A 26,417-nucleotide genomic window follows, 5' to 3' on the forward strand; every position below is an offset into this window, starting at 1 on the left:
ATAGACCCCCACAAATATAGTCAACTGATCCATGACAAAGGAGCAAAAAGGCAATTCAATGGAGCAAGGATATCTTTCAACAAATGGTACTGAAACAATTGGCCATCCATATGCAAAAAAATTAATAATAATCTAGAAAATCTAGACATAGAACTTATGTATTTCACAAAAATGAACTCAAAATGGATCATGGACCTAAATGTAAAATGCAAAACTATAAAACTTCTAGAAGATAACATAGGAAAAATATCTAGATGAATTTGCATTTGGTGATGAGTTTTAGATACAACACCTAAAGCATGATCCAGGAAAGACAATATTGGTAAGTTGAATTTTATTTGGAGTAAAAAGTGCTCTGTGAAAGACACTGTTAAGGGAATGAAAAGACAAGCTACAAACTGGGAGAAAGTAACTATAAAATACATACTTAATAAAGGACTGTTATCCAAAATATACTTAAAGCTCAATCATAAGAAATCAACTCAGTTAAATGTCAAAATATCTAAAAAGACAGCTCATCAAGGAAGATATACAGATGGCAAATAAGCATATGAAAAGAAGCTCACCATCTAAGGGAATGGCAAGTTAAAACAATAATGAGTTACCAATACATGCTTATTAGAATGATTAAAATAAAAAATCTAACAATACCAAATGCTGATGAGGATGTGGAGCAGCAGGAACTCTTGCTGTGTGGGAATGCAAAATGGTAAAGCCAGTTTGGAAGGCAGCTGGGCAGTCTCCCACAAAGCTAAACATAGCCTTATGATTCAGCGATCACTACTGGGTATTTACCCAATTGAATTGAAACCTACATTCACAAAAAAACCTGCATGAAAATATTTAAAGCACCTTTATTCATAATCACCCCAAACTGGAAGCAACCAAGATGTCCTTTAAAATATGAATGAATAAGCAAACTGTGGTACCTCCATACAATGAAGCATTAGTCAGCAGTAAAAAGATATGGGTTATCAAGCCACAAAAAGACATGAAGGAACAAGCCAATATGAAAAGGCTATATACTGTATGATTCCAATTATATGACATTCTGGAAAATGCAAAAACAAAGACAATAAAATAATGAGTGGTTGCCAGTGGCTCAGGGAAGGAAAAGGATAAGGAAGTGAAATGGGAATTTAAGGCAGTAAAACTGATCTGTATGATACTGTAATTTTGCTTACAAGATATTATGCATTTCTCAAATCCCATTGAACTATACAGCACAAAAAGCAGACCTTAAGGTATGCAAATTTTTAAAAATCATTTAGGAAGTTTAGGGAATCCCAGGGAGAAATGCAGACCGTGAAGAGAAAATCTAAGTGCATTACAAGTGTGTGAAACAACCTCATTGAAGGGAATTAGGGGGAAAGGTGCTGCTCTGAGTACCTTTGGAAATGAGAGGAGTCTGTAAGATGAAGTCAATAGGAGCTTCATGTGATCACTAGTGGGCAAGGTTGTTTCCCATGCGGTACAGGTTAACAATTCTGATACTCCTATATTTGTGTACTGGGATGGAACAATTCAGTCAATCAATGATAAATGGTGGGAGTGGGAGTTTACAGATAAAAAAGGGAGGAATTTAGAAAAAAAAGTAGGAAGTACACACACAATAATGTGTGTGAACAGTTTTGTACATTGAAGGTATTATTATTATTATTATTTATACATAATATTTATGCCCTGAAGGTATTATTTATTATGCATAAAGTATTATTACTTTCACATTATTTCATGCATAATTTGGACCAGGTACTTCAGAGGCGAGAGACCAATCCAAAAGCTCAGAATTTTTTCAGATACAGCTTTTAACAAATTTGTCTGTCTTCTGAAGTGCTCATTTAATTTGTCTAGACTGATTCTGTTGTATGGTCTATAGGAGCTGTGTACATCAGAGAAGCTTATCATAAATACATAGAGCAAAGGAAACAGCTTATTAAGAAAATAAAGTTGAAAAATATAACATAAACTGCTCCTAGGTGATGCCAAAAAGTGTGGGTAGAAAGTAGAAAATTTTTCATATTTTGTTTGAGATACTACTAAATACCTGAATGTTTGCAAATACACGATCACATTTTTAGCACAGCATAGACTGAACATCTGGATATTTGAATTTTTCTCTTTCCAGCTGCTAGTGTTGATACAGTATACACATAGGCAAAGCCTCAAAGTTAAATTATTCCCAAATGCTTTTAACAGCATTTAATTAAAAATAAAATTTCATTCAACAACACCCTCGCCACCTTCTTTTATGTATCCTGTTTTTCGTATCTGCAGGAAGTGGAGGAGGGTGCACCAAAAAAGAATCTTTCTACTGCTCTTCAAATCAATAGAAGGCTTGAGGAGTAAATACACAGAATTTCAGCTTCAGATACACTGTTAACTTGCCTCAATACACAGGCAAATAATTTGCCACAGATTGAAAATTTGCTTTATTTAAATCAAACTTCCTGACTATTAATAGCTGTGAAACACTAAAACACATTACTGTACCAATAAAGTGTTATCTATTCGAATCTTTTTAATACACAAATACATACATAGTTGCATACATACTTACATGTATACATATATGCCACTGCAGAATCTCCTTTAAGAATTTAAGTAGCAAAATCAACAGTCAATTGATTTGAAGATAGAAATATGGAGCAAGTGAATTTCTAAGAGCCCTTCATATGCCAGGATTCCGTACTTTTACTTATTCGATATGTCCACACTCTCCTTCATTGACTTTGAACTGATAGCAGTAATATTTCCTGGAGCCAGGAAATTATAATTTTCTGCTTACCTCTGAGCATCCCTCTGCTCTCCCTCCAGCCCCACCCATACAAATACACACAGACCCACCACAAATGGTTGCAGATAGTTTAGGATTTGTAGTGCAAAGGGAATGGGCATAAAACAACTTTCTTTTTCTTTCTTTCTTTTTCTTTCTTTCTTTCTTTCATACTGTGTGACTCATTCATCATTCTGTACAATTAGACAAATGAAAAGATTTCTTTGTTTTGACTTGATTAGCAGTTCTTTTCAGATTCATTATGTGCATGGCTGCAAGAACAAACATGGTACCTTTCAGCAGCATCTTATTCGTCAGGAAATTCCTCCTGCCATGATGCGTGGGTGGGGAGGACGGGGTGATGTGATCCAGATGCACAGGCTGCCCTTTGCCAGGAATGCAGATGTGTTTTATCCGCACATGCCCAGATGGTGACCCCTCTGGCATTATTAATGTGTCCCAGCTGCCAGGTTTCCTCCTTTGCATGCATGTGCCTCAATTTCACATATTTCGTGCGTTTATTTATGAGGCACAACATTCCTACATTTCATATGTGGCAGTTATTATTAAAAATGAGAAGTTCTAACTGCTCTGGAAATTGATAAAGAATCTTTTAAATCGCTCTGAAATGTGGCCCTCATTTCAAAATAAGTTCTTATACAATTATTGAATTCATCATGCAAACTTCTGACCTTTCCCCTTGCATGCTGAGAAAGCACGGCACTGGGTATCCACTTTAAAGATAGGTAAGAAATTAAATATTTGCATACACAATACATTATAATGATTTTTTGCTTTCCTTTTATTTCTGATCTCCAAGGCCTATATTTTTTTAAGTAGCATGTGTATACATTTGAACATTGTTATTTACTGTTAATTAAATCCAGGCATCAAGTAAGAGAAATTTGGAATCTTCTAGAAATAGGTTGTACTTATAGACCTACAGGGAAAGAACTAGTTTTATAAGAATATAGTCCAGTCATCACTTCAAACTGTAAAAGAGTGTAGCTCCACTGATTAGAGGAAATGGATTAGTCTTGTAAATTTTGGCTTATAATCTAAAGTATAAAACATAGGAGCATGGTAGTTTCACTAAATTAAACTGAACTGAATCTTAACTTTTTATTTTAAAAAAATTCAGCATTTTGCGGGGTAGATATAAAAGTGAATCAAATTCTTAAAACAAAAAGATGAAAAATGCAAATGAGAGATGATCAGATTTTGAAAGATGGAGTTTATGTCCATTTCCTCTTTTAATATCAGAAGTAATAAACTAAGAAAAAAGTCAAAATCTATCATTTATCATAGCTAACAATCTCTATGATCAGCTATGGGAAATGAATGATCTAGATACGGAGGAGATTTTTCAAGGGGCTACACACTTTCATTATCACTAGTAGAGTCAAAGTTGCTGACGCTGAGTGCTAAAGGAAACATATCTTGAGTCCTGGTTACCTAGCATGTGGTTTGTGGCCCTCATGAAAACTACTCTACTTCCTTAAGTAAAACCTGTTTTTCCTGTTTAGATATATACATCTTTATCTCAATTTCAGAAAGAAAGGTGCAAACTCATTCATTAGCTTTGACGGTACCCACAAAGTAGAATGGAAAATTAAAGCAATGATCTGACTAATTTGGACAGAAGTAAAGAGTATTTACCCTTCCCTGGAAGTACTGCCTGTAATTTAAAGACAAAAAAAAGTAAGTTATTATAAGATATTTTTTCCTGAACTCTCCAAATAGTTACTTCAGATTTGATCTGTGTGTATTTTTGTTCAAATGCATATATATAATAACAATTGTAGTGTTCTCTGAAAGAAGATTTAGAGCCACTCTAAGAAGACTTCAGATCCAGGCCATTTATGAGATGAAGAAATAAAAAACCTGGAAGATGTCTTCTTATTTGACATGGAAAGAAGAATGGCTGTGGCCTTGGGTCTTTTTGGTTTAAATCTTGAAGTTCTATCAAATAATTTTGGTTATTGACTTTGAGATTATTATAAACAAGTTCTCATTAAAGGACCCAAATATACTCACAAACTTTTTTTTCTAAGCCACTTCTTTTTATCACGAAGATGAAGAAAGTAAACAAACAAATGACATCAGTCTTTTTTATACTCAGATGACAAACATGTGACATGCGTGCTCTGGCAAATTTTTCCACATCACTGGCAGACATAATTAACTGATCATGATACTCTTTACTGCTAAACTAAGACCCGATCTCATAATCTCCTTCAACAGAGTATTGCCAGGTGCCACTACATATTAAAGTCTACACCTGAGACAAAACCTCTTTGCCAGCCTCCTCGTATATTGGTGCTGAGCATATATAGGTGGTTAGTCTGAATGTGATAAAAAATAAAAGATCAAAGGTTATTGCTATTGTGGTTTTTATAAGGAGGTGAGTAGCTGGCATTAGGCCTGATCTATAGAGTAAGAGTGTCACTATGGTAACCATAACAAGTCATTGACCCGACAACTCATCAGCACAGTCTATCCTGTTTCCGGCCAAGTGGGACTGAGGCCAGAAAACTTAAAGGACCCTCTGAAGGCTACTTGGACTCAGGTCAGTGGTATAGGCCACAAAGGGGTTACACACAGAGGGACACGAAAGAGTCTGATCCACATCTGGGGCTGCCTGGACAGGGCACCAATAACTGAAGAGAAAAGACAAGAAGAAATATGGTGGGTTGAAGATCCAATCATCAGGGACAAGGTAACCCAACAGTGGGGATGCGAGAGTAGCCCTGCAGAGCACAGTGGGACAGCAGGCAGGAGAGTCCCAGACGCTGCTGCATTGACACCACTTCCTCCTTTGCCATCGCAGTGCATTTGTATATGTGCTGTCATAGTAACAACAGCCGCTCGGCTCCCTGTAGCTCAGTACTGCTTCCAGAGCACTTTCCCAGCTGTGATCTCCTTTGTTCCCCACCTCAGTCAACACAGGGGAAGCAGACATTGTGTCCCCCGATTTTACCACTAAAGTGCAGCTCATTTGTCCAAAATCACATAACTGTTGCACACTAAAGTTCCTTTCATCTGAAATATCTGTAGAAGGAGGTGACAGAAGATGCATATTTTGGATTATTTCCCATCCTAATGTTCAAATAACTGTGCCTTCCATAGCTGCACATGTACAGAGCAGCTTGCAGGTGGGTGGTGAGCCAGGTGCATGTTCCAGACAGGATGGTGAAGGTGGCTTCCCCCTGCCCCAGAGTAGCTTCTGAATCGTGTAATAGTAGAGGTGCCATCTGGCCCTCAGTCACTGAAGGAGCCTTTCTGTTTATCTCTCTGACAGCTGGTGACCCTGTTGCAGATGTGGGTTGTCCCTTAGTTTTTCACAATAAAACTTCACTGGTGGTGGAGACAGGAGAAGATGTGTAAGAGTAGGACGCAGAGATAAACTTCCTCCCCACAGATACATCAGAAATACATCTACACGTGGAACTGCTCTTATAGAACACCCACTGAACACTGGCAGAAGACCGCAGACCTCCCAAAAGCCATGTGGAGGACAGTCTCTTGGTGCTCCAGCTGAACGTCAGGGCTGTGCCTCTGAGGTGGGAGAGCCAACTTCAGGACACTGGTCCACAAGAGACCTCCCAGCTCCACATAATATCAAATGGCAAAAATCTCCCAGAGATCTCCATCTCAACACAAACACCCAGCTTCACTCAACCACCAGCAAGCTACAGTGCTGGACACCCTATGCCAAACAACTAGCAAGACAGGAACAGAGCCCCATCCATTAGCAGAGAGGATGCCTAAAATCATAAAAAGGCCAGAGACACCCCAAAACACACCACCAGATGTGGACCTGCCCACCAGAAAGACAAGATCCAGCCTCATCCACCAGAACATAGGCACTAGTCCCCTCCACCAGGAAACCTACACAACCCACTGAACCAACCTTAGCCACTGGGGACAGAAACCAAAAACAACGGGAACTACAAACCTTCAGCCTGCAAAAAGGAGACCCCCAATACAGTAAGATAAGCAAAATGAAAAGACAGAAAAACACACAGCAGATGAAGGAGCAAGATAAAAATCCACCAGACCTAACAAATGAAGAGGAAATAGGCAGTCTACCTGAAAAAGAATTCAGAATAATGATAGTAAAGATGATCCAAAATCTTGGAAATAGAAAAGAGAAAATTCAAGAAACACTTAACAAGGACCTAGAAGAACTAAAGAGGAAACAAGCAATGGTGAATAACACAATGAATGAAATTAAAAATACTCTAGAAGGGATCAATAGCAGTATAACTGAGGCAGAAGGACAGATAAGTCACCTGGAAGATAAAATAGTGGAAATAGCTACTGCAGAGCAGAATAAAGAAAAAAGAGTGAAAAGAACTGAGGACAGTCTCAGACACCTCTGGGACAACATTAAACACACCAACATTCGAATTATAGGGGTCTCAGAAGAAGAAGAGAAAAAGAAAGGGACTGAGAAAATATTTGAAGAGATTATAGTTGAAAACTTCCCAAATATGGGAAAGGAAATAGTTAATCAAGTCCAGGAAGCACATAAAGTCCCATACAGGATAAATCCAAGGACAAACATGCCAAGGTACATATTAATCAAACGATCAAAAATTAAATACAAAGAAAACATATTAAAAGCAGCAAGGGAAAAACAACAAATAACACACAAAGGAATCCCCATAAGGTTAACAGCTGATCTTTCAGCAGAAACTCTACAAGCCAGAAGGGAATGGCAGGACATATTTAAAGTGATGAAGGAGAAAAACCTACAACAGAGATCACTCTAACCAGCAAGGATCTCATTCAGATTTGATGGAGAAATTAAAACCTTTACAGACAAGCAAAAGCTGAGAGAGTTCAGCACCACCAAACCAGCTTTACAACAAATGCTAAAGGAACTTCTCTAGGCAGGAAACACAAGAGAAGGAAAAGACCCACAATAACAAACCCAAAACAATTAAGAAAATGGGAATAGGAACATACATATCAATAATTACCTTAAATGTAAATGGATTAAATGCTCTCACCAAAAGACTGGCTGAATGGATATAGAAACAAGACCCTTATATATGCTGTCTACAAGAGACCCACTTCAGACCCAGGGACAAATACAGACTGAAAGTGTGGGAATGGAAAAAGATATTCCATGCAAATGGAAATCAGAAGAAAGCTGGAGTAGCAATTCTCATTGCAGACAATATAGACTTTAAAACAAAGACTATTACAAGAGACAAAGAAGGACACTACATAATGATCAAGGGATCAATCCAAGAAAAAGATATAACAATTGTAAATATTTATGCACCCAACATAGGAGCACCTCAATACATAAGACAAATGCAAGCAGCCATAAAAGGGGAAAGCGACAGTAACACAATCATAGTAGGGGACTTTAACACTCCACTTTCACCAATGGACAGATCATCCAAAATGAAAATAAATAAAGAAACACAAGCTTTAAATGACACATTAAACAAGATGGACTTAATTGATATTCATAGGACATTCCATCCAAAAACAACAGAATACACATTCTTCTCAAGTGCTCATGGAACATTCACCAGGATAGATCATATCATGGGCCACAAATCTAGCCTTGGTAAATTTAAGAAAATTGAAATCTTATCAAGCATCTTATCTGACCACAATGCTATCAATTACAGGAAAAAATATCTGTAAAAAATACAAACACATGGAGGCTAAACAATACACTACTTAATAACGAAGTGATCACTGAAGAAATCAAAGAGGAAATCAAAAAATACCTAGAAATAAATGACAATGGAGACACGACGACCCAAAACCTATTGGATGCAGCAAAAGCAGTTCTAAGAGGGAAGTGTATAGCTATACAATCCTACCTTAAGAAACAGGAAACATCTCAAATAAACAACCTGACCTTGCACCTAAAGTAATTAGAGAAAGAAGAACAAAAAAACCCCAAAGTTAGCAGAAGGGAAGAAATCATAAAGATCAGATCAGAAATAAATGAAAACGAAATGAAGGAAATGATAGCAAAGATCAATAAAACTAAAAGCTTGTTCTTTGAGAAGATAAATAAAACTGATAAACCATTAGCCAGACTCATCAAGAAAAAAAAGGGAGAAGACTCAAATCAATAGAATTAGAAATGAGAAAGGAGAAGTAACAACTGACACTGCAGAAATACAAAGGATCATGAGAGATTACCACAAGCAACTCTATGTCAATAAAATGGACAACCTGGAAGAAATGGACAAATTCTTAGAAATGCACAACCTTCCAAGACTGAACCAGGAAGAAATAGAAACTATGAACAGACATATCACAAGCACTGAAATTGAAACTGTGATTAAAAATCTTCCAACAAACAAAAGCCCAGGACCAGATGGCTTCACAGGCGAATTCTATCAAACATTTAGAGAAGAGCTAACACCTATCCTTCTCAAACTCTTCCAAAATACAGCAGAGGGAGGAACACTCCCAAACTCATTCTACGAGGCCACCATCACTCTGATACCAAAACCAGACAAAGATATCACAAAGAAAGAAAACTACAGGCTAATATCACTGATGAACGTAGATGCAAAATTCCTCAACAAAATACTAGCAAACAGAATCCAACAGCACATTAAAAGGATCATACACCATGATCAAGTGGGGTTTATTCCAGGAATGCAAGGATTCTTCAATATATGCAAATCAATCAGTGTGATACACCATATTAACAAATTGAAGGAGGAAAAACATATGATCATCTCAATAGATGCAGAGAAAGCTTTCAACAAAATTCAACACCCAATTATGATAAAAACCCTGCAGAAAGTAGGCACAGAGGGAACTTTCCTCAACCTAATAAAGGCCATATATGACAAACCCACAGCCAACATTGTTCTCAATGGTGAAAAACTGAAACAATTCCCACTAAGATCAGGAACAAGACAAGGTTGCCCACTCTCACCACGCTTATTCAATGTAGTTTTGGAAGTTTTAGCCACAGCAATCAGAGAAGAAAAAGAAATAAAAGGAATCCAAATTGGAAAAGAAGTAAAGCTGTCACTGTTGGCAGATAACATGATATTATACATAGAGAATCCTAAAGATGTTACCAGAAAACTACTAGAGCTAATCAATGAATTTGGTAAAGTAGCAGGATACAAAATTAATGCACAGAAATCTCTTGTATTCCTATACGCTAATGATGAAAAATCTGAAAGTGAAATTAAGAAAACACTCCCATTTACCATTGCAACAAAAAGAATAAAATATCTAGGAATAAACCTACCTAAGGAGACAAAGACCTGTATACAGAAAATTATAAGACACTGATGAAAGAAATTATAGATGATACAAATAGATGGAGAGATATACCATGTTCATGGATTGGAAGAATCAACATTGTGAAAATGACTCTACTACCCAAAGCAATCTGCAGATTCAATGCAATCCCTAACAAACTCCCACTGGCATTTTTCACAGAACTAGAACAAAAAATTTTACCATTTGTATGGAAACACAAAAGACCCCGAATAGCCAAAGCAACCTTGAGAAAGAAAAACGGAGCTGGAGGAATCAGGCTCCTGCACTTCAGACTATACTACAAAACTACAGTAATCAAGACAGTAGGGTACTGGCACAAAAACAGAAATATAGATCAATTGAACAATATAGAAAGCCCAGAGATAAACCCATGCACATATGGTCACCTTATCTTTGATAAAGGAGGCAAGAATATACAGTGGAGAAAAGACAGCCCCTTCAATAAGTGGTGCTGGGAAAGCTGGACAGGTACATGTAAAACTATGAAATTAGAACACTCCTTAACACCATACACAAAAATAAAAAAATAGATCAGAGACCTAAGTGTAAGACAGACCCTATCAAACTCTTAGAGGAAAACATAGGTAGAACACTATATGACATAAATCACAGCAAAATCCTTTTTGACCCACCTCCTAGAGAAATGGAAATAAAAACAAAAATAAACAAATGGTACCTAATGAAACTTCAAAGCTTTTGCACAGCAAATTAAACCATAAACAAGACCAGAAGACAGCCCTCAGAATGGGAGAAAATATTTGCAAATGAAGCAACTGACAAAGGATTAATCTCCAAAATTTATAAGTAGCTCATGCAGATCAATAACAGAAAAACAAACAACCCAATCCAAAAATGGGCAGAAGACCTAAATAGACATTTCTCCAAAGATATACAGATTGCCAACAAACACATGAAAGAATGTTCAACATCATTAATCATGAGAGAAATGCAAATCAAAACTACAATGAGATCTCATCTCACACCAGTCAGAAGGGCTATCATCAAAAAATCTAGAAACAATAAATGCTGGAGAGAGTGTGGAGAAAAGGGAACACTCTTGCACTGTTGGTGGGAATGTGAATTGGTACAGCCACTATGGAGAACAGTATGGAGGTTCCTTAAAATACTACAAATAGAACTACCATACGACCCAGCAATCTCACTACTGGGCGTATCCCCTGAGGAAACCAGAATTCAAAAAGAGTCATGTCCCAAAATGTTCATTGCAGCTCTATTTGAAATAGCCAGGACATGGGAGCAATCTACCATCAACAGATGAACGGATAAAGAAGATGTGGCACATATATACAATGGAATATTACTCAGCCATTAAAATAAACGAAATTTAGTTATTTGTAGTGAGGTGGATGGACATAGAGTCTGTCATACAGAGTGAAGTCAGAAAGTGAAAAACAAATACCATATGCTAACACACATATATGGAATCTAAGAAAAAAAAAGGTCATGAAGAACCTAGGGGTAAGGTGGGAATAAAGTCTCAGACCTACTAGAGAATGGACTTGAGGATACGGGGAGGGGGAAGGGTAAGCTGTGACAAAGTGAGAGAGTGGCATGGACATATATACACTACCAAACTTAAAATAGATAGCTAGTGGGAAGTAGCTGCATAGCACAGGGAGATAAGCTAGGTGGTTTGTGACCACCCAGAGGGGTGGGTTAGGGAAGGTGGGAGGGAGGGAGATGCAAGAGGGAAGAGATATGGGAACATATGTATATGTATAACTGATTCACTTTGTTATAAAGCAGAAACTAACACACAATTGTAAAGCAATTATACTCCAATAAACATGTTAAAAAAAAAAACTTTACTGGTGGTGATTTCTGTCTATGTGGGGAATGTTCTCATTTATTACAAGCTACATCCTCTGCAGCGCTACCCGAAAACCCTTCTCAGGGAGAACACCACAGTATGTATTCCATTCATTCTTTCTCCACCACACCCTTAATTTTAACCATTAGAAAGTATATTTAATATCCATTTTCCTGATGCGGAGGAGGGTATTACACCTCTTTGACCCTTTGTAGCAAAACTGGAGATTTGCTCTACTGCTGTGCATTCACATTCATATTTAATGGTATTCCAACATGTCTGTGAAATTTATTATTTTAGACATCAGCTAGTGAAGGCCTGGAGAAAGAGAAGTGAAACTATTGTTTAAATTTTTTAGAGCACTATTTGCATGTTGACTTTTTCCTCAGCATTTTATTGGATCCCATGCTAAGTCACATCACATACATTTTATCATAAAGCAAGAGTTGGAAGTTTGTACTTCTAACAACTATGTATGCATTTCATGTCTGATAAATCATGAGTAATGGACAAGCTATTACTCTCATAACAAATGAAGTTTAATATTCCAGTGCTCACTTTAATTCCCATTGCCAACCTCTTGAAATGTATATAATTCCATCAGATCATTCACAAAACTTTCCAAAGGGCTTATAACCTCATAATGTGTCCACAAGTTTGTTCTTGCTCTCTGTGTTCTTGTTCTGAACAAGATCTGAATCCAATCCAGATAAAACTGATGAGATGAAGAGAAAATGTGTAGTGTTCAATGATAATAAGGCAATGTCAAATTTTGATCTGTGTAGGAGAATAAATCATAAGTTTCTATGAAATATTTTTATGATTTTTTAGCCATTCACGTATACTTTTTTAATCCTCTAGAAAAGTAGGAGAGATAAATATCAATTTTTTCTTCTACTTTGGAGAAGGAAAATATATTCAGTGAGAGAAACCAGATAAATAAATGTAAAGATAAAGACTGAAATTCAAATAAATGAATTCTGGTTTATGAGTATCTTAATTTAATCCCATTTGGGGAAGAGCTTTAGGGTGGTATTAAGAGACCTTCTAAATTGGCCAGTTTGGAGTTTTACACAGCCTTTGTAGGGCCTGGTTTATCCATCAGTAAATGGACATATGGTATCCTTTCTCCTTCTTACAAAATATAAGTTGTTTAAAACTTGTGAAAGGGATCTAAGTTTTGGATGAATTGAAATTTACTTGTTTTCATCCCCTGAACATAATCCATATTCTATTTCAATGAGAATGTTCACTTTTCTACTGTATAATGAATTACCTGAGCTAAATGCTGTATTTCTGTGCACATGAAGAGGAACTCCAATACCAAAAGTACCCAAATGCGGCCTCATGGCAATTCACAGCTCCTATATCTCAGATGGCCAGGGCCCATGCTGTCTGCTGCTCATGTTCACTGTGCTCCCACTCCAGCTTCTTCGGGCTGCTCAGCTCCGAGACCTGACACAGTCTGAGAGCCAAGATGCTCCACTGACATCTTAAAAGACAACAATGGGAGAGGCTCATTAAGGCCCCATTTCTTCCTGGATAAAGAAGCTCCAGTTCATGAGAGGTAGTACACCCTAAGGATCTTTATGGATCATTGCTTATTCATCATATTATAGGTAAGTCCCATATTAGCTATGTTCCAGTTGGAAGTGGAGGATTTCATAACAAACGAGGAAAGCTGGTTGGAACAAATTGGCACGGTGCAGAAGGCAAACCCAAGAAGAGTCTCCAGTACCAACGCCATTTAAAAACCGGCTGTTCCGCTCCCAGAGTATACCAGGGCTTCTCTGTGGAAAAGAGAACAGAGAAAGGGAAGTGGGTTTCCTCTCTACTATAGTTGGGATTCCTGTCAAGCAATATTCAGGCTCAAAAAAAGGCCACAGGCCAGCCACAAAGAGCTGGGCTCGATCACATGAACTCCAACTTAAGGCCAAGCTTCCCTTTGTGGAGGCTGCTCTGACACCAACACAATTTCTAATCTAGCATATCTGTGTCCAGTGTAATCTGAGTAGCAAGGAAGTTCTGGGCTTTACAAACTCATACCGCCAATAAGCAGGAAGGTTTGGGTGGGGAGATGGAGGGGTACATTTGGAAAACATAACACAACCATAACAACAATATGACATATTGAGTTACCACATTTTCTCACATAATCTTCGGGACTGCTTTAGGATCTGGTGCTACCCTCCTCACTTCATAAATGAGGCAATCACAGTTCAGAAATGCTAAATAAGGTGGCCAAGGTCCCACAGGTAGTAAGCCAGGGAGCCCAGAATCAAGCCACGGACTACTGGAATGCAAAGCCTCTGCCCCAAGAACATGCTGTGGCTTAATTATATCAACCAGCTGCTTTGCACAGAGAAAGCCTGCAGTTTAAACAGTTATTAATCAGACACACCTCTAATGCTGGTACAACCTTGAGATGGGCAGAAAGTACATGTGGAGTTCAGGGAAGCCTACTCTGGTGCTGCCAATGTTGTGAGGGTTGGAGGGGATATCCTCTCAGAGCTGCCACTTTTCCCACTTTTCCCATCATCACCCTTTTTGGCAACATTAACTTCTGCCTTTATCTCGATGCACTGAACAATGCTCCACAGTGCTCAACACTGGCAAGTCATAAGGACTGATGGCCCAAGGAGTCACTGTTGCAAAAAGACCACAAAAGCCCTTTCTGGCTCCCTTTGGAGATGACAGCCTCATAATGATTTAAGACACCTTGTGCAGCCCATGTGAGTTTCCTGCTCCAAGTAACTCTCCATTGTTGACCCCTCTGATGAGGCAGGATTACACCTATAGGAGAAGGTGCTGTCTAGATAACTCTTGTATGTCCCTTGCTTGAAGTGGAGAAAGCATTTCATCATAGAAATAATTTAAATGACAAATCATTTATCAGGCAAGCCCACAAACCCCCATTTAAATCATATTTCATAAGGTCCCTTCTAACCAGAACTCAGTGAAGCACAGTATCTTTTAAAATAGCAATGGCCCTAGACCACACCCACTCCAGCCATCCTGCCTAGGCAGCCCAGCCCCAGCATGCCCTAGGAAATCCACAGCCCATGTCCACTCCAGCCCTAGCCAGCCTGCCAAAGCTTTCCAGCACACACAGTCCACACAGGGGTGCTGCTGCACAAGGCCACCTCCTTCAAGACTGGGAGGTAACTATTACACCTAATTCTTAGAAACAAATACAAAAGGCCAAACAAATGATGAGACAAAGGAATTTGAAAGAACAGAACAAGATAAAATTCCAGAAAAAAAAAAAACTAATGAAACAGAGATAAGTAATTTACCCGATAAAGAGTTCAGTTAATGGTCATAAAGATACTCACAGATCTTGGGAAAAGAATGGAGGAACACAGTGAGAACTTCAACATATAGTTAGGAAGAGAACCAATCAGAGCTGAAGAATACAAAAACTGAAATGAAAAATACACTAGAGGGAATCAACAGCAGATTAGATGATACAGAAGAATGGATCGGTGACCTGGAAGACAGAATAGTGGAAATCACCCAATCAGAACAACAAAAAGAAAAAAGAATTTTAAAAAATGAGGATATATTAAGGGACCTCTGGGACAGCATCAAGTATACTAACATTCACATTACAGGGGTCCGAGACGGAGAAGAGAGGGAGAAAGGGACAGAAAATTTGTTTGAAGAAATAATGACTGAAAAATTCCCTAATCTGGAAAACGAAACAGATATGCAGATCCAGGAAGCACAGAGAATTCTAAACATAATGAACCCAAAATGATCCACATCAACACATGTCATAATTGAAATGGCAAAAGTTAAAGATAAAGAGAATATTTTAAAGGCAGCAAGAAAAAATAAGTGACATACAAGGAAACCCCCAATTTTTCAGCAGAAACTTTACAAGCCAAAAGAGAGGGCAGGATATATTTAAAGTGCTAAAAGGAAAAAAAAAATTACAACCAAGAATACTCTTCCCAGAAAGGTTATCATTCAGAATTGAAGGAGAAATAAAGAGGTTACCAGGTAAGCAAAAACTAAGAGTTCATCACCACTAAACCAGCCTTACAAGAAATGTTGATGGGTTTCCTTTAAGTGGAAAACAAACAGCCATAACTAGACATAAGAAAATAGGTGAAAGAAAAGAAATTCACTGGTAAAGGCAAATAGATAGTGAAGGCAGTGGATCAACCACCAGTAGTATGAAGGTTAAAGGACAAAATTTGTAAAATAAACTATAGCTACAATAAGTAGTTAAGGGAGACACAAAGTGAAAAGATATAAAATTTGATGCCAAACCCATAAAACATGGGCTGGAGGGGAGTAAAAATGTAGTACTTCTAGAATGTATTCAAATAAGTGACCATCAGCTCAAAACACACACACACACACACACACACACACACACACACACACACATATATATAGTTACATGTATATGAAACTCATGAACCACAAACCAAAAACCCACAATAGAAATACCAAAAAATAAAGTGAAAAGAACTCTAACCTAACACTAAAGAAAATCATCAAACCACAGGGGAAGAGACTAAAAGAAGGAGAAAGGAACAGAGAACTACAAAAATGACCAAAAAACAATTAACAAAATGGCAATAAGTACATACTTATCATAAGAACTTTAAATGTAAATGGACTAAATGCTCCAATCAAAGGACATAGGGTGGGTGAATGGATAAAAAAAAAAAAAAACCCAAACCCATTTATATGTTGGCTTCACATCAGACCTAAAAACACACACTGACTTAAAGTGAAAGGATGGGAAAAGATATTCCATGCAAATGGAAACTAAAAGAAAGCTAGGGTAGCAATACTCATATCAGACAAAATAGACTTTAAAACAAAGACTAAAACAAAAGACAAAGAAAGGCATTACAAAATTATAAAGGGGTCAGTCCAAGAAAAGGATATAATATCTGTGAATATTTATGCACCCAACATTAGGAGGACCTAAATACAATATAACAAATATTAACAGACATAAAGGGAGAAATCGACAGCAGTACAGTAAGAGCAAGGGATTTTACTGTTTCACTTATATCAATGGATAGATCAGCCAGATAGAAAATCAGTAAGGAAACACTGGCCTTAAATGATTAGATCAGATGAACTTAATAGATATATATAGAACACTGCATCCAGAAACTGCAGAATACACATTCTTTTCAAGTGCACATGGAACATTCTCCAGGGTAGATAACATGCTAGGCCATGTGTCAAACAAGTGTCAATAAATTTAAGAAGATCAAAATCATATCAAGTGTTTTTCCTGATCACAACAGTATAAAAGTAGAAATCAATTACAAGAAAAAAACTGGAAAAAATATAAACACATGGATACTAAACAACTTGCTACTAAACGACCAATGGGTGAACAAAGAAATAAAAAGGAAATCAAAAAACACCTCAAGACAAATGAAAATGGAAACACAAAGATCCAAAATCTATGGGATGCAGCGAATCAGTTTTAAGAGGGAAGTTCATAGCAATACAGGCGAACCTCAAGAAACAAGAAAAATCTCAAATAAACAACCTAAATTTACAACTAAAAGGAACTAGAAAAAGAAGACTATACAAAGCCCAAAGTTAGTAGAAGAATGGAAATAATAAAGATCAAAGTGGAAATAAATGAAATAGAGACTTTAAAAAAATTAAAAAGATCAATGAAACTAAGAGCTGTTTCTTTGAAAAGATAAACAAAACTGATGAACCTTTAGCCAGTCTCATTGAGAAAAAAGGAGAGGGCCCAAGTAAATAAAATCAGAAGTGAAATAGGAGAAATTACAACCAATATCACAAACATACAAACAATCATAAGAGACTACTATGAACAATTATCTGCCAACAAATTACACAACCTAGAAAAAATGGATAAATTGCTAGAAAAATACAATCTTCCAAGACTGAATCAGGATGAAATAGAAAATCTGAAAAGACCAATTACTAGTAATGAAATTGAATCAGTAATCAAAAATTTCCAACAAACAAAAGTCCAGGACCAGAGGCTTCACAGGGAGTTCTACCAAACATTTAAAGAAGAGTTAATACTAATCCTTCTCAAACTATTCCAAAAAATTAAAGAGGAAGGAACACTCTCAAACTCAATCTACAAGGCTAGTAATACCCTGATACCAAAACCAGACAAAAACACTACCAAAAAAGAAAATTACAGGCCGATATCCTTGATGATCATAGATGCAAATATCTTCAAAAAATATTAGGAAACCAAATTCAACAATACATTAAAAGGATCATACACCATGATCAAGTGGGATTTATTCCAGGGATGCAAGGACAGTTCAGCATCCACAGATTAATCAACATGATAGACCACATTAACAAAACAAAGGATAAAAATCACATGATCATCTCAATGGGTTCAGAAAAGGCATTTGACAAAATTCAACATTGATTTATGATAAAAAAAACTCTCAACAAAGTGGGTATAGAGGGAACATACATCAACATACTAAATTCCATTTATGACAAACCCACAGCTAACATCATACTCAACAGTGATAATCTGGACACTTCTCCTCTAAGATCAGGAACAAGACAAGGATGTCCACTCTCATCACTTTTATTCAACATATTGATAGTTTTGGAAGTCCTAGCCACAGCAATCAGAGGAGTAAAAGAAATAAAAGGAATCTAAATTTGAAAGGAAGAGGTAAAACTGTCACTGTTTGCAGATGACATGATACTATACATAGAAAATCCTAAAGATGTCACCAGAAAAATACTAGAGCTCATTAATGAATTTGGTAAAGTTGCAGGATATAAAATTAATACAAAGAAATCTGTTGCATTTCTATACACTAACAATGAACTATCAGATATAGAAATTAAGGAAACAATCCCACTTATCATAGCATCAAAAAGAATAAAATACCTAGGAATAACCTACCTAAGGAGGTAAAAGACCTGTAGTCAGAAAATTGTAAGACACTGATAAGAGAAATTGAAGATGACACAAATAGAGAGATATACTGGGCTTATGGATTGGAAGAATTAATATTGTTTAAATATCCATACTACCCAAGGCAATCTACAGATTCAATGCAATTCCTATTAAAATACCAATGGCATTTTTCACAAACAGTCCTAGAATTTGTATGGAATCACAAAAGACCCCAAATGGCCAAAACAATCTTGAGAAAGAAGAACTGAGCTGGAGGTATCACACTCCCTGATTTCAAACCATACTACAAAGCTATAGCAATCAAAACAGTATGGTACTGGCACAGAAACAGACACTTAGATCAGTGGAACAGAATAGAGAGTCCAGAAATAAACCCATGCTAATATGGTCAATTAGTCTACAATAAAGGAGGCAAGAATATACAATGGCAAAAAGACAGTCTCTTCAGTAAATGGCACTGGGAAAACTGAACAGCTACATGTAAAAGAATGAAACTAGACCATTTTCTTACACTATATACAAAAATAAACTCAAAATGGATTGAAGGTTTAAATGTAAGACCTGAAACCATAAAAATCCTAGAAGAAAACATAGGCAGTATGCTCTTTGACATCAGTTTTTGCAATATTTTTTTGATCTGTCTCCTCACGCAAGGACAACAAAAGCAAAAATAAACAAACGGGACCACATCAAACTAAAAAGCTTTTGCACAGCAATGGAAACTATTAAAAATGAAAAGGTAACCTACTGCATGGGAGAAGATATTTGCAAATGATATGTTCAATAAGGGGTTAATCTCCAAATATATAAAGAACTCATACAACTCTATCAAAAACCAACAATCCATTTCAAAAGTGGGCTAAGGACATGAATAGACATTTTTCCAAAGAAGACATACAGATGGCCAACAGGCACGTGAAAAGATGCTCAACATCAATCATCAGGGAAATGCAAATCAAAACCATAATGAGATATTATCTCACACATATCAAATGGCTATTATCAAAAAGACAAGAAGTAATAAGTGTTGGCAAGAATGTGAAGAAAAGGGAACCCTTGTGCACTGTGGGTGGGACTGTAAACTAGTGGAGCCACTATGGAAAACAGTATGGAGGTTCTTTAAAAAAATGTTTAAATACAATTGCCTTACCACCCAGCAATTCCTCTTTTGGGTATTTAACCAAAGAAAACAAAAACACTAATCTAAAAACATGTGTGCTCCCCCATGTTCATGGCAGCATTTACAATAGCCAATATATGGAAGCAGCCTAGGTGTCCATCAATAGCTGAATGGATAAAGAAGATAGGGTATATACCCACAATGGAATATTACTCAGCCATTGAAATTATCGAAGTTTGCATTTTGATTGGACAACATGGATGGACCTACAGGGTGTTATACTAAGTTTAAAAGTCAGACAAAGACAAATACCATATATTACTTGTATGTGGAATGTAAAAACAAACAAACAAATGAAAAAACATAACCAAACAGAGTCATAGATACAGAGGACAAACTAGTGGTTGCCACAGGGGAAGGGAGTGGAGGAATGGGTGAAATAGGTGAAAGGAATTAAGAAGTACAAACTTTGGGACTTCCCTGGTGGTCCAGTGGTAAAGAATCCATCTTACAATGCAGGGGACGCAGGTTTGATCCCTGGTTGGGGAACTAAGATTCCACATACCTCGAGGCAACTAAGCCTGCATGCCACAACTACAGATCCCACACACCTTGGAGCCTGCGCACCACAACTAGAGAAGAGGAAAACCTGCTCGCCACTAGAGAGAAGCCCACGTACCACAATGAAGAGGCCTCGCACTTCAACAAAAGATCCTGCATGCCTCAATGAAGATTCCATGTGCCACAGCTATGTCCCAAGGCAGCCAAAATTAAAAATAAATTAAATAATTTTTTAAAAAGAGGTACAAATTTCACGTTATAAAGTAAGTAAGTTACAGGAATGCAATGTACAGGCATACCTTTTGCGTCGGGTTCCAGACCACTGCAATAAAGTGAATTTCATAATAGAGTGAGTCACACAAGTTTTCTGGTTCCCCAGTGCACATAAAAGTTTACACTATATATGCTTACACTATACTGTAGCCTATTAAGTGTGCGATAGAAATATATTCAAAAAAACGATGTACATACCTTAATTTTTAAATATGTATTGCTAAAATGTGCTAACCATCATCTGAGCCCTCAGCAAGTTGTACTCTTGTTGCTGGCGGAGGGTCTTGCCTCCATGTTGGTAGCTGCTGACTGATCAGGGTGGTGGCCACTGAAGGCTGAGGCTGCTGTGGCTATTTCTTAAAATAAGACAGTGAAGTCTGCCTCATCAACTGACTCTTTCATGGACGATTTCTCTGCAGCATGTGGTGCTGTTTGATAGCATTTTACCCACATAGAACTTCTCTCAAAATTGGAGTCAGTCCTCTCACACCCTGCTGCTGCTTCATCAACTTGAGTTTATGTAATATTCCAAATCCTTTGCTGTCATTTGAACAGTCTTCACAGCATCTTCACCAGGAGAAGATTCCATCTAAAGAAACCACTTTCTTTGCTCATCCACATGAAGCAATTCCTCGTTTATTCAAATTTTATCAGGAGATTGCAGCAATTTGGTCGCATCTTCAAGTTCCACATCGAATTCTAGTTCTCTTGCTATCTCCACCACCTCTGCAGTTCCTTCTTCCACTGAAGTCTTGAACTCCTCAAAGTCATCCATGAGGGTTGGAATCAGCTTCTTCCAAACTCCTGTCAATGCTGATATTTTTACCTGTTCCCATGAATCACAAGTATTCTTAACGGCATTTAGAATGGTGAATCCTTTCCAGAAAGTTTTTTATTTACTTTGCCCAGATCCATCAGAGGAATCACTATTTATGACAGCTATAGCCTTATGAAATGTACTTCTTAAAAAATAAGAATTGAAAATTGAAATTGGTCCTTGATTCATGGGCTGCAGAATGGATATTTTATTAGTAGGCATAAAAGCATTAATTTCATTGTCCATCTCTATCAGAACTCTTGAGTGACCAGGTGTGTTGTCAATGAGCAGTAATATTTTGAATCTTTTTTTCTGAGGAGTACTAAGTATTCAGTAAACCTTGTTGCAATCAGATGTGCTGCCATGTAGGCTTTGTTGTTCCATTTATAGAGCAGAGGCAGAATAGACTGAGCATAACTCTTCAGGGCCCTAGGATTTTTCAGAATGGTAGATGAGCATTGTCTTCGACTTAAAGTCACCAGCTACATTAAACCCTAACAAGAGTGTCAGCCTGTCCTTTGAAGCTTTGAAGCCAGGCATTGACTTCTCTTCTCTAGCTGTGAAAGTCCTAGAAGGCATCTTCCAATAGAAAGCTGTTTTGTCCACATTGAAAATCCGTTGTTTAGTGCAGCCACCGTCATTAATTACCTTAGCTAGATCTTCTGGATAACTTGCTGCAGCTTCCTGGTGCAACAGCACTTGCTGCTTCACCTTGCACTTTTGTGTTACAGAGCTAGCGTCTTTCTTTAAATCTTATGAACCAACCTCTGCTAGCTTCAAACTTTTCTTCTGCAGCTTCTTCACGTCTCTCAGGCTTCAGGGAATTGAAGGGAGTTAGGGCCTTGCTCTGGATTAGGCTTTGGCTTAAGAGAATGTAGTGGCTGGTTTGATCCTCTATCCAGACCAATAAAACTTTCTCTACATCAGCAATAAGGCTGTTTCACTTTCATTTCTGTGTTCACTGGAGGAGCACTTTTAAATTCCTTCAAGTACTTTTCCTTTGCATCCACAATTTGGCTCGCTGTTTGGTGCAAGAGGCCTAGCTCTCAGCCTGCTTCTGCTTTGACATGCCTGCCTCACTATGCTTAATCATTTCTAGCTTCTGATTTAAAGTGAGAGACACGCAACTCTTCCTTTCACTTCAGCACTGGGGCCATTGTAGGGTTATTAATTGGCCTGATTTCAATATTGTTGTGTCCCAGGGAACAGGGAGGCCTGAGAAGAGGGAGAGAGATGGGGGAATGACCAGTTGATGGAACAGTCAGAACACACTGTGTTTATCAATTAAGTTTGCTATCTTACATGGGTGTGGTTTGTGGTGCCCCAAAACAATGACAATAGTAACATCAAAGATCACTGATCACAGGTCATCATAACAAATATAATAATAATAAAGTTTGAAATCTTGCAAGAACTACCAAAATGGGACACAGAGACAAAAAGTGAGCAAATGCTGTTGGAAAAAAATGGCACATATAGACTTGCTCGACAAAGGGTTGACACAAGCCTTCAATTTGTAAAAACAAACAAACAAAAAAAAACCCGCAGTATCTGCAAAGTGCAATAAAGCGAGGTCTGCCTGTATAGTTGATAATATAGTAATAACTTTGTATTGTGATAGATGGTAACCAGACTCATGGTGGTGATCATTTCGTAATGCATAAAAATGTCAACTCACTATGTTGTACACCTGAAACTAATAAAATATCATAAGTCAACTATACTTCAATAAAAATTTTAAAAATAACGCTGAAACATTGCATCAGTAATACCATAGAACATAAGCATTTGGTGCAATGTCTCCAACAGGGAGGAAGTTGGGGAAGGTGAGAGTTGGGGACAGGGCTCCAGGGGTCAGAGGTAAAAGGGGGGGCCAGGTCTTTTGAGGGAGACTCTGAATGAAGTTTGGGGTGAAATGCAGGAGAGGGGCTTCAAGAGGATGAGGAGGGAAAGGGCTGAGGGCGAACAGGGCCCCCTGCCATTGTTCACCCTTGTGTGCAATGTGCCAGCACCCCCTATCTTCTCTGGGCACCAAGCCTGGGGCCCCCAGCCCTCCTCCTTCCACCCTCTCTTCTTGTTCCAGTGGGAAGAGTCCTTGTACCACGGTGTCCCAGGAATGGAGCTGTGCCTCCATCCTCTTTCCACATTCTCTCAGGCACAAAGCAGCCGTGTGGCCTTTCTGTAGTTTTTCTAAGGGCTTTTACTGCCTGGAACGAGGGAAATGAACAGGGTACACGGCTCCTTCTAGATCATCTCCACTCTTGCCCTCATTCTCTATACTCTTCCTTCTCCACTTGGACCCTGTGGGAAGAGGGAAAGGCCTTAGAAGTCATCATGGTGAGTGTGGGACACACAAAGAACCCATCCACATAGAAGAAAAAACAAGTCTGAAGCACTCTTGCTCCAGGACTGGGGGGTGGGGTGCTGTTTGAGTGGAGAGGCGATAGGGTGAGGGCTGGTGATGCCTGCCCTGGGGCTGGGGCAGCAGGAGGGAAGAGAAACTCCTGGGGGTCTCCCCTCTAGACTTCTCTTCCCATCTTTTGCTTGCCTCCGAAGTACTCCCGCCAAAACCACTCTAAGCTAACCTAGGGCCAAATGAGAAAAGGAGGAGAGGAAGGTAGGCAGGGTCCCATATAGAATAACCAGTCCTGAAGGCCATTTTTACATGAGGAACATAAATAAGTCACAATGAATTTACATATGCATATACACAGAAACACATGTGCATGATAGTACTGTTTATATACTGCTTGTTGATAGTGTATTAAAACTCGAGATAATTATGGGGTTTAGCTGATATAATATACTCATGTTCTGTATATTGCATAATGAATAGTATTTTAGAAACTAAAAATTGACTTATAACAATGTTCTAAAAAGGTAAAATATTTTATAGTACATCGTGTTTTGTGCTTCTCCCCATTTTTTACTCCACAGATTGGTCTACAAATGGTTTCTTCTCATCCAAAAAGTCAGCTGTGCATTTGGTGCTGTGGGTTATTTGGCTACCATGTTTACAATGTGTGGATTCAATTTATTTTTCAAGTAAGTATCTCCAGTTAAGACATTCGTATCTCCAAGCACTTGCTTATAACATTCACCTGGTCGAGTTCTCTGTCTCTGGAAGCCACGTTTGGCCCTACACTTTTCCATGCACACGTTGTTTATAGGCCTATCATTGGTATCGTAGATATCACTGGGGAAAACCAGGAGAAAAGGAAGAGAAAACCCACAGATTTAAAAGTTTTGCAAAAATTATAAGCTTTAAAGAGAATCTAAACGTGGTCTATAAGTTTAAAAGATCACCATTAAAAGCAGGCTGACAGGGCTTCCCTGGTGGCGCAGTGGTTAAGAACCCACCTGCCAATGCAGGGGCCATGGGTTCGAGCCCTGGTCCGGGAAGATCCCACATGCCGTGGAGCAACTAAGCCTGTGCACCACAACTACAGAGCCTCCACTCTAGAGACCGTGAGCCACAACTACTGAAGCCTGCACGCCTAGAGCCCCTGCTCTGCAGCAAGAGAAGCCACCCAATGAGAAGCCCACGCACTGCAATGAAGAGTAGCCCCTGATCACCGCAACTAGAGAAAAGCCCGCGCGCAGCAACAAAGACCCAATGCAGCCAAATAAATAAATAAATTTAAACAAACAAACAAACAAAAAAGTAGGCTGACATTTATGGTAAAGTAGTTCTTACTGAACTACAAATTTCCCTTCCACAAAATCCTGAAGTGTCATTTCCTTCTATAGATCTTCTTCCTTAAAACCTCTAGAAGTATGCTATCCAATACAGTAGCCACTAGCCTATGTAGCTACGGAGCACTTAAATTATGACATAAGAGGTGCTGTAAGTCTAAAATACACATTGGATTTCAAAGACAGCATAAGAAAATAATTCTTCTATCGATTATATGCTGAGATGATAGTACTCTGGATGTATTGGTGAAATTATTTCATGTGTTTCTTTTTACCTTTTTAGTGTGACTACAAGAAAAGTTTTAATTTTGTCCAATCTATATTTCCACTGGACAGCACTGCTCTAGAATTTTGTTGCTGGTATCCATGAAATTCCTTTTGCTGGGAGCAGTTAGGAAAAGAGGAAACTGAGTACTGAAACTTTCACTGAAAGAGAGGTGAAGAGATAAAAAAAAGAAAGTCTAAGGAGAAATAAGGGAAATTGGGATAATAATATCTATGACTCAGAACCGTGCTCCCATTGCGAAGATGGTTGCTGAGATGTGCTACGGGTGAGGGTCTCACAGGCAGAGCTGAGGCTGTGTAATCAACCTATTTCCTAGAAAGGGAATGTAAGACATACTGCACAGCCATGGAAAACATGTCAAATGAAAAATTTCCTGGAAGATCTGTCACATCAAGGTTACTGTAAATCTCTAGGACCTTAACAGAAATTCAGAGGCAGAGGCCAGCAACTCTTAACTCATAAAATAAAGAAGACAGGGCTTCCCTGGTGGCGCAGTGGTTAAGAATCCACCTGCCAACGTAGGTGACATGGGTTCGAGCCCTGGTCCAGGAAGATCCCACATGCCGTGGAGCAACTAAGCCCGTGCACCACAACTACTGAGCCTGTGCTCTAGAGCCCGCGAGCCACAACTACTGAGCCCACATGCCACAACTACTGAAGCCTGCACACCTAAAGCCTATGTTCTGCAACAAGAGAAGCCACCGCAATGAGAAGCCCGTGCACCGCAACGAAGAGTAGCCCCAGCTCGCTGCAACTAGAAAAAGCCCGCGTGCAGCAATGAAGACCCAACACAGCCAAAAATAAAATAAATTTTAAAAACTACTTTAAAAAAAATAATAATAAATAAA

The 26,417-nt window shown here is 38.2% G+C and overlaps 1 protein-coding gene across 1 annotated transcript in view; it reads left to right on the forward strand.

Moving 5' to 3' along the window:
• RNF175 (ring finger protein 175) overlaps positions 1-26,417 on the forward strand; it is a 76,865-nt gene that overhangs the window by 28,425 nt on the left and 22,023 nt on the right. The window contains 3 exon segments of the mRNA XM_060298707.1: positions 6,078-6,124; positions 11,887-11,994; positions 24,525-24,632. Of these exon segments, the coding sequence (XP_060154690.1) occupies positions 6,078-6,124; positions 11,887-11,994; positions 24,525-24,632 (263 nt within the window).

The sequence above is a fragment of the Globicephala melas genome, chromosome 5, assembly GCF_963455315.2.
Source record: "Globicephala melas chromosome 5, mGloMel1.2, whole genome shotgun sequence".
Lineage (NCBI taxonomy): Eukaryota > Metazoa > Chordata > Mammalia > Artiodactyla > Delphinidae > Globicephala > Globicephala melas.